Source organism: Callionymus lyra, chromosome 2, assembly GCF_982586985.1.
Source record: "Callionymus lyra chromosome 2, fCalLyr1.hap1.1, whole genome shotgun sequence".
NCBI lineage: Eukaryota > Metazoa > Chordata > Actinopteri > Syngnathiformes > Callionymidae > Callionymus > Callionymus lyra.
In genome coordinates this window covers 1,002,178-1,011,717 of record NC_141819.1, presented here as the reverse complement: position 1 = coordinate 1,011,717, position 9,540 = coordinate 1,002,178, and the positions used below count along the sequence as shown (strand labels likewise).

The 9,540-nt window shown below is 46.5% G+C and overlaps 1 protein-coding gene across 1 annotated transcript; it reads right to left on the bottom strand.

Moving 5' to 3' along the window:
• Positions 1 to 698: 698 nt before the first annotated feature.
• Positions 699 to 5,360, bottom strand: rex1bd (required for excision 1-B domain containing). Its single transcript, XM_087781984.1, has 5 exons — positions 5,215 to 5,360; positions 4,890 to 4,972; positions 3,644 to 3,848; positions 1,107 to 1,198; positions 699 to 1,049 (listed from the first exon to the last, which is right to left on the bottom strand). The coding sequence occupies exons 1-5, from the start codon at positions 5,215 to 5,217 to the stop codon at positions 983 to 985; spliced, it is 450 nt and encodes a 149-aa protein (XP_087638110.1). The 5' UTR covers positions 5,218 to 5,360; the 3' UTR covers positions 699 to 982.
• Positions 5,361 to 9,540: the final 4,180 nt, after the last annotated feature.

Sequence of the window (9,540 nt, the reverse complement as noted above, 5' to 3'; positions counted from 1 at the left end):
TCATGGTGAGATCATTGAGAGATCATTGAGAGATCATGGTGAGATCATGGAGAGATCATGGAGAGATCATGGTGAGATCATGGAGAGATCATTGAGAGATCATGGTGAGATCATGGAGAGATCATGGTGAGATCATCGAGAGATCATGGTGAGATCATGGTGAGATCATTGAGAGATCATGGTGAGATCATCGAGAGATCATGGTGAGATCATGGAGAGATCATTGAGAGATCATGGTGAGATCATGGAGAGATCATGGTGAGATCATCGAGAGATCATGGTGAGATCATGGTGAGATCATTGAGAGATCATGGTGAGATCATGGAGAGATCATGGTGAGATCATGGAGAGATCATGGTGAGATCATTGAGAGATCATTGAGAAATCATGGTGAGATCATCGAGAGATCATGGTGAGATCATTGAGAGATCATTGAGAAATCAGGGTGAGATCATGGAGAGATCAGGGTGAGATCATGGAGAGATCAGGGTGAGATCATGGAGAGATCAGGGTGAGATCATGGAGAGATCAGGGTGAGATCATGGAGAGATCATGGTGAGATCATGGTGAGATACTTGTATCAATGACTCTCTTCATTGATACAATGATGACGTTGAATACTTTGTACCCAGGCGTGTAATATCGACAATACATACGTTTTTATTCTCGATACTGTATCAATATTTAAAAAGACAACATTTTATTTGAATTCAAAGTTATTTTAATACGTTTACATTTCAATACTGAGTATAAAAGACAATAATTTGATGTTTGATTTTACAATCAACTCAAATATTTACAGCGTTTATTCATGCGTGCTGCAGTTAAACCTCCGGCCACTGGTTGGCGACAACCTTAATTTCCTCCAAAGCAACAACGACCGATGATGAAAAAGAAACAGTGTGATTCCTGCACGAACCCTTCAGAGATGTTTACCAAAGTACAACCTGACACTAAAGTTCTCAGGAACTCCATGAAGCGGTCAGTCCTCGGAGTCATACTTGAAGTCCTGCATGATTTCACTCAGAGCCTCCTTGTTCCTGATGATCCTGAGGAGAAGAACATGGTGAGGCGCCTGAGGAGGGAGGTGGACCTGCAGCACTCACTCCTGCTTGAGGCCCTGGATCTGCTCCTGAAGGTCTTCTTCTTCCTCTGGACGGTCCTGGACCTGCTGCCGGACCAGCTGCAGTCGAGCCGTCTGTGCAGAAGGTCCCGTCAGACCAACACCAGTCACTCTTTGATGACATCACATCCTGCCTCAACATGTCCTCCGTTGATGATGCAACATTCCTCAAAGTCCCACCCGTTCGTAGAACCACAACAGTAATAGTAACCTTGGGTTGATTATCAGGTTTTATCCATCCATTTATAAATCCATCTATGTATCATCCATCCTTCCATCTCTCTATCCTTCCATCCATCATCCATTTATAAATCCATCTATGTATCATCCATCCTTCCATCTCTCTATCCTTCCATCCATCATCCATTTATAAATCCATCTATGTATCATCCATCCTTCCATCTCTCTATCCTTCCATCCATCATCCATTTATAAATCCATCTATGTATCATCCATCCTTCCATCTCTCTATCCTTCCATCCATCATCCATTTATAAATCCATCTATGTATCATCCATCCTTCCATCTCTCTATCCTTCCATCCATCATCCATTTATAAATCCATCTATGTATCATCCATCCTTCCATCTCTCTATCCTTCCATCCATCATCCATTTATAAATCCATCTATGTATCATCCATCCTTCCATCTCTCTATCCTTCCATCCATCATCCATTTATAAATCCATCTATGTATCATCCATCCTTCCATCTCTCTATCCTTCCATCCATCATCCATTTATAAATCCATCTATGTATCATCCATCCTTCCATCTCTCTATCCTTCCATCCATCATCCATTTATAAATCCATCTATGTATCATCCATCCTTCCATCTCTCTATCCTTCCATCCATCATCCATTTATAAATCCATCTATGTATCATCCATCCTTCCATCTCTCTATCCTTCCATCCATCATCCATTTATAAATCCATCTATGTATCATCCATCCTTCCATCTCTCTATCCTTCCATCCATCATCCATTTATAAATCCATCTATGTATCATCCATCCTTCCATCTCTCTATCCTTCCATCCATCATCCATTTATAAATCCATCTATGTATCATCCATCCTTCCATCTCTCTATCCTTCCATCCATCATCCATTTATAAATCCATCTATGTATCATCCATCCTTCCATCTCTCTATCCTTCCATCCATCATCCATTTATAAATCCATCTATGTATCATCCATCCTTCCATCTCTCTATCCTTCCATCCATCATCCATTTATAAATCCATCTATGTATCATCCATCCTTCCATCTCTCTATCCTTCCATCCATCATCCATTTATAAATCCATCTATGTATCATCCATCCTTCCATCTCTCTATCCTTCCATCCATCATCCATTTATAAATCCATCTATGTATCATCCATCCTTCCATCTCTCTATCCTTCCATCCATCATCCATTTATAAATCCATCTATGTATCATCCATCCATCCATCTCTCTATCCTTCCATCCATCCATCCATCATCCATTTATAACTCCATCCATCCCTCTATCATCCATCAATCTCTCTATCCATCTGATTTAAGAAAATAAAGAAACATTTACGCTCACTCTACAGTAGGGGGCGACAGAAGCAAAAGCGGACGTTCACGTTTTCTTCTTCAGTGGTTTGTATTAAAAATAGCATAAATACTTTTACAACATATTCCACTGTTTCAGCAAGTATTAAACATGTTTTTTCACTTTGTCTGGTATTTATAATTATAAATATTAAATTATATAATTGATATTTATATAATTATAAATATTATATTATTCAATATATATTTATAATTATATAATTATAAATATATATTTATAATATAATATTTATAATTATATAATTATAAATATTATATTATAAATATATAATCATAAATATTATATTATAAATATATATTTATAATTATATAATTATAAATATATATTTATAATTATATAATTATAATTATATAATATAATATATAATAATATATAATAATATAATATATATATTTATGATTATATAATTATAAATATATATTTATAATTATATAATCATAAATATATATTTATAATTATATAATTATAATTATATAATATAATATATAATAATATATAATAATATAATATATATATTTATTATTATATAATTATAAATATATATTTATGATTATATAATTATAAATATATATTTATAATTGTTATATCGTTCAACCTTCGAAGAGCGACGTCAAGATATTTGATCAAAGCGTCGATTCTTCTCATCATAACATGTTCGTCAATCAAATGTGTCTCAGTTTGTTCGGTGAAGCGATGGAACCTCGTCAGGAAACATCTCTGCGCTCCTGGTCCTTCACCACAGAGGAGAGTCAAACGTCTTCACTAGTTTAGATGTAAAGAACCAGAACTTCTCAAGAACCTGTCAATCAAAGCGACTGTCAATCATCATCGATGCTCCTCAACTCCAGGACTATGGTTCACTTCACCCTCAGACCAGAAGAGTCTTAAAGATCTTCATGAAGTCCCTCCAGACGTACCAGCTCCAGCTTCTGCTTCTCTTCGCCCTGCAACCTGGCGATGTGTCCGGCGAGGTCGTCTCGCTTCAGGTCGCTTCCGAGCCGCGTCTTCATGTCCAGCAGCTCCGCCGAGATGCCGGCGAAGGCCTTGGTGACCTCGTGGACCAGCTGCCTGTAGTGGTCGAAGTCATACTGGGGTGCGGTCCTCAGGTAGGCCTCGTGACCTCTGGAACACACGGGTCAGAGGTCATGGTAACGTTACAGGTCAAAGTTTAAGAACAGAATAAAACATGCAAACATGAGATTCTAGTGTGTTTATGATTCTCTGAGCAGGTCTCCAGCCCTGGTCTGAAGCTTCCTCCGTCCTGAGGGCGTCACAAGATCCTTCCACAGCTCCATGTGGTCTGGAGCGAGTCCTGCCTGAGGTGTGTGGTTTGAGGGGGTCAGTGGGGTCATCACCGTGCAGGTGGGTCTGCAGGAGGACCTTGAACTCAAGGTGGACGGGGAGCCAGTGATGAGCTCGTACCATCTGGTCCTCGACAGGACCCATCGGGCTGAACATGCTGCAGCTCCTGACAGGGGTCCCCCCTTGTGAGGACAGGGGTCCCCTCGAGAGGACAGGGGTCCCCTCGTGAGGACAGGAGCCCCCTCGTGAGGACAGGGGTCCCCTCGTGAGGACAGGAGCCCCCTCGTGAGGACACGGGTCCCCTTGTGAGGACAGGGGTCCCCTCGAGAGGACAGGGGCCCCCTCGTGAGGACAGGGGTCCCCTCGTGAGGACAGGGGCCCCCTCGTTAGGACAGGGGTCCCCTCGTGAGGACAGGGGTCCCCTAGTGAGGACAGGGGTCCCCTCGTGAGGACAGGGGTCCCCCCTCATGAGGACAGGGGTCCCCTCATGAGGACAGCCCCGCCCCCTATGAGAACAGGGGTCCCCCTATGAAGACAGGGCCCCCCCCCCCCCATGAGGACAGGGGTCCCCCCCTCATGAGGACAGGGGTCCCCCCCTCATGAGGACAGGGGTCCCCCCCTCATGAGGACCGTGTCACAGGGATCTAACCTGGGATCAACAGTCATGGACCAGCTTCACGAGTCGAGGACACACGTGTAAGATGGTGAAAAGGGTTTGGACCGAGCACGGACCCCTGGGGGACCCCACAGGTGAGAGTGAAGCCAGAGGGGCTCAGCAGGTGGTCTCTCTGCTGTGGGTACTGGACTGTTGTTTTCTCTATTTCACTGAAAATAAACGATCCATGTAGTGACGTCACTCACTGGTCAAACAGCAGGTACGTGTCCAGTCTCTCCGCCTGCAGCTGGTAGAACCTGTGGACGAGTGACGTCACATCCGTGGACACCTGGACACAAGAACGCGATCAAAACAACTGTTTAACTGAAACACATTCTTTTGAAATCGACTGTTTGTGATTTGAGGTTCACGGAGTTTAAGGAAACATTTAGAAAGACGAACCAAAGATGAAACACGTAAAATAACATGTTGTTTTATTATCTTTAAGTTTCGTAAAGTAATAACAAACTTAGCTTAGCTTAGCTACATCTAACACACAGCTAGTAACACTTAGAAAAGTCCTTCACTCACCATGTTAACGTGTCGTTAACCCGCTGATGTATATAAATGTATATAAATATAAACAAACAATTAGAAGAAAAATTACGTCTTGTTTCTCAGAACAAAATGAATCAGCGTCACGCGTGCATGTCTACCCGGAAGTGACATACACATACTTCCGTTATTTTGATTTCTTATTTTAATGCGGGTTCTTTAAATTGTTGTTTTTTTTAACACAAAAAGTGTTACATAGTATTGAATGTGTGAATGTTACACTTAAAAAAAATGTATTACGTTGTTTGGATTCATTTGTTGATAACTACCCGGAAGTGTCTGCCTCGACTTCCGCTTACATTTCCAAAATAAATGTTGAAAGGATCTTTAAAGTTCTTTAATGTTCGTTTCAGAGATGAATGAAGAAAATAATATTTTAAAGATTCATAATTAAAGGCTTCAACCACCAACATAAATAAATAACAATGTACTGAAGAAACCACGTGCGATTCTTATTTTGATATTGAAACTGCGCGACTTCCTTTCGACGAATTTCAGTTTATTTTCAACGTTTAACTTGATAAACACGTCAAATTAAACAAAAGTATAATTTATGGAAGTTACTGACAGTGATTCGTAGTATTATATATATAATTATTTTATTTACGTGTTGTTTAAGTCATAGATGCAAATTTGATTTATTTATTTTTTAATTGACACAGAAACAGTTTATCTGTTAAAAGCGCGTTTGTTTGACTTTCTTTAATTCTTTAAATGAATAAAAACAATAGTATGACGTAAACATTTGAATATTTTACGTGGGATTCGTGTTAATTGACTTCAATGAAATGTTTGTTAAAATGAAAGGTCACGTGAGTGTGAGGCGTTCACGTACCGTCCGTCAAAAGCGGAAACACGTCACTGGAAGAAAACAAACAACTACGTCACGAGCTGCTGTTGAATCCTTAATTATTTTAATTATTATCTTAATTTTAAATCTGTCCATCAAAGTAGAAAATAGTTGTTATTATTGTAACAGTCTTCCAGAAAAGTGTTGGGGCATATTTGTGTCGGGGGCGTGTCTGGGACGTGGGGGTGTTATTGAGTAGAGACACGTGTGGAGAGGTGCCTGCGAGCACGCTGGAGAGAGGAATGTAAGAAGAGAGAATAAAGACTGTTTGGAGGACTGGCATCAAGAACTCTGCGTTTTACATCATTTGGGACCGCTCGGTTACATTATCGACAAATGATTAAGTTATTGTTGTTTTTAAACTTTACAATAAACGCTTTGAATCTTGAAAACTCGAGCAGTACGTGAACGCAACACTGTTGTAGCCAATAATGTTTTTTAAATCAGCCGTAAATAGTTTTTCTTCATTGATCCTGTGATCCTCCTCCTCTTCCTCCTTTTCCTCCTCCTCCTCTCCTCTTCCTCTTCCTCCTCCTCCTCCTCCTCCTGCTGCTCCTCCTCCTCCTCCTCTCCTCTTCCTCTTCCTCCTCCTCCTCCTGCTGCTCCTCCTCCTCCTCTCCTCTTCCTCCTCCTCCCCCCCTCCTCTTCCTCTTCCTCCTCCTCCTCCTGCTGCTCCTCCTCTTCCTCTTCCTCCTCCTCCTCACTGCTCCTCCTCCTCCTCTCCTCTTCCTCCTCCTCCCCCTCTCCTCTTCCTCCTCCTCCTCCTCCTGCTGCTCCTCCTCCTCTTCCTCCTTTTCCTCTTCCTCCTCCTCCTCCTCCTCGTCCTCTTCCTCCTTTTCCTCCTCCTCCCCCTCCTCTTCCTCCTCCTCCTTCTCCTCTTCCTCCTTTTCCTCCTCCTCCTCCTCTTCCTCCTTTTCTCCTCCTCCTCTCCTCTTCCTCTTCCTCCCGCTCCCCCTCCTCTTCCTCCTCCTCCTCCTCCCCTCCTCCTCTTCCTCTTCCTCTTCCTCCTCCTCCTGCTCCTCCTCCTCTTCCTCCTCCTCTTCCTCCTTTTCCTCCTCCTCCTTTTCCTCCTCTTGCTCCTCTTCCTCCTTTTCCTCTTCCTCCTCCTGCTCCTCCTCCTCCTCTTCCTCCTTTTCCTTTTCCTCCTCTTCCTCCTTTTCCTCTTCCTCCTCCTCCTCCTCTTCCTCCTTTTCCTCCTCCTGCTCCTCCTCTTCCTCCTCCTCCTCAATGCTCCTCCTCCTCCTCACTGCTCCTCCTCCCTCTTCCTCCTTTTCCTCCTCCTCCCCCTCCTCCTGCTCCCCCTCCTCTTCCTCCTCCTCTTCCTCCTTTTCCTCTTCCTCCTTTTCCTCCTCCTCCTCCTAACTGCTCCTCCTCCCCTCCCTCTTCCTCCTTTTCCTCTTCCTCCTCTCCTCTTCCTCCTCCTCCTCCTCCCGCTCCCCCTCCTCTTCCTCCTCTTCCTCCTTTTCCTCCTCCTCCACTCCTCTTCCTCTTCCTCCTCCTCCTCCTTTTCCTCCTCCTCCTGCTCCTCCTCCTCTTCCTCTTCCTCTTCTTCCTCCTCCTCCTCCTCCTCCTCACTGCTCCTCCTCCTCCCCTCCCTCTTCCTTCTTTTCCTCCTCCTCCTCTCCTCTTCCTCCTCCTCCTCCCCCTCCCCCTCCTCTTCCTCTTCCTCCTCCTCCTCTTCCTCCTCCTCCTCCTAACTGCTCCTCCTCCTCCTCCTCACTGCTCCTCCTCCTCCTCCCCTCCCTCTTCCTCCTTTTCCTCCTCCTCCTGCTCCTCCTCTTCCTCCTTTTCCTCCTCCTCCTCCTAACTGCTCCTCCTCCCCTCCCTCTTCCTCCTTTTCCTCCTCCTCCTCTCCTCTTCCTCCTCCTCCCCCTCCTCCCGCTCCCCCTCCTCTTCCTCTTCCTCCTCTTCCTCCTTTTCCTCCTCCTCCACTCCTCTTCCTCTTCCTCCTCCCCCTCCTCTTCCTCCTCCTCCTCTTCCTCCTTTCCTCCTCCTCCTGCTCCTCCTCCTCTTCCTCTTCCTCTTCCTCCTTTTCCTCTTCCTCCTCCTCCTCCTCACTGCTCCTCCTCCTCCCCTCCCTCTTCCTTCTTTTCCTCCTCCTCCTCTCCTCTTCCTCCTCCTCCTCCTCCTCCCCCTCCCCCTCCCCCTCCTCTTCCTCCTGCTCCTCCTCCTCTTCCTCCTTTTGCTCTTCCTCCTCCTCCTCCTCCTCTTCCTCCTTTTCCTCCTCCTCTTCCTCCTTTTCCTCTTCCTCCTCCTGCTCCTCCTGCTCCTCCTCCTCCTCTTCCTCCTTTTCCTCCTCCTCCTTTTCCTCCTCTTCCTCCTCCCCCTCCTCTTCCTCCTCCTTTTCCTCCTCTTCCTCCTCCTCCTCCTTTTCCTCTTCCTCCTCCTCCTCCTGCTCCTCCTCCTCACTGCTCCTCCTCCTCCCGCTCCCCCTCCTCTTCCTCCTCCTCTTCCTCCTCCTCTTCCTCCTCCTCTTCCTCCTCCTCCTAACTGCTCCTCCTCCTCACTGCTCCTCCTCCTCCTCCTGCTCTTCCTTCTCCTCCTCTTCCTCCTTTTCCTCCTCCTCCTCTTCCTCTTCCTCCTCCCCCCCTCCTCTTCCTCTTCCTCCTCCTCCTCCTCCTGCTGCTCCTCCTCCTCCTCTTCCTCCTCCTCCTGCTCCTCTTCCTCCTTTTCCTCTTCTTCCTCCTCTTCCTCCTCCTCCCCCTCCCCCTCCTCTTCCTCCTCCTCCTCCTCCTTTTCCTCCTTTTCCTCCTCTTCTTCCTCCTCCTCCTCTTCCTCTTCCTCCTTTTCCTCCTCCTCCCGCTCCCCCTCCTCTTCCTCCTCCTCCTCCTCCACTCCTCTTCCTCCTCCTCCTCCCCCTCCTCTTCCTCCTCCTCCTCCTCCTGCTCTTCCTCCTCCTCCTCTTCCTCCTCCTCCTCCTCCTCCTCTTCCTCTTCCTCTTCCTCCTCCTCCTCCTCCTGCTCCTCCCCCTCCTCTTCCTCCTCCTGCTCTTCCTCCTCCTCCTCTTCCTCCTTTTCCTCCTCCTCTTCCTCCTCCTGCTCCTCCTCCTCCTGCTCTTCCTTATCCTCCTCTTCCTCCTTTTCCTCCTCTTCCTCCTCCTCCTCCTCCTCCTCCTCTTCCTCCTCCTCCTCCTCCTCCTCCTCCTCCTCCTCGGTCGACTCATCATCATCATCAGCGAGTGTTTCTCTCCTCCTGCACTGAACCAGTAGCTGCTGATGACGTCACTGACACTCTGGTCTCCAGGAGCCCCGAGGCTCCGCCCCCTCTGACGGGCTCACGTCCTGTCGCACCTGGTCCTGATCCCGGTCCCCGTCGCCCCGGCTCACCTGGTCCTGATCCCGGTCCCCGTCGCCCCGGCTCACCTGGTCCTGATCCCGGTCCCCGTCGCCCCGGCTCACCTGGTCCTGATCCCGGTCCCCGTCGCCCCGGCTCACCTGGTCCTGATCCCGGTC

Excerpts from the sequence above, each read along its gene's own strand:
- rex1bd (XM_087781984.1), bottom strand. Across the intron at positions 1,199-3,643 it reads AGAAGCAGAAGCTGGAGCTG|ACGGCTCGACTGCAGCTGGT; the intron begins GTACGTCTGGAG and ends CCTTCTGCACAG. Across the intron at positions 1,050-1,106 it reads ATCCAGGGCCTCAAGCAGGA|GATCATCAGGAACAAGGAGG; the intron begins GTGAGTGCTGCA and ends TCTTCTCCTCAG.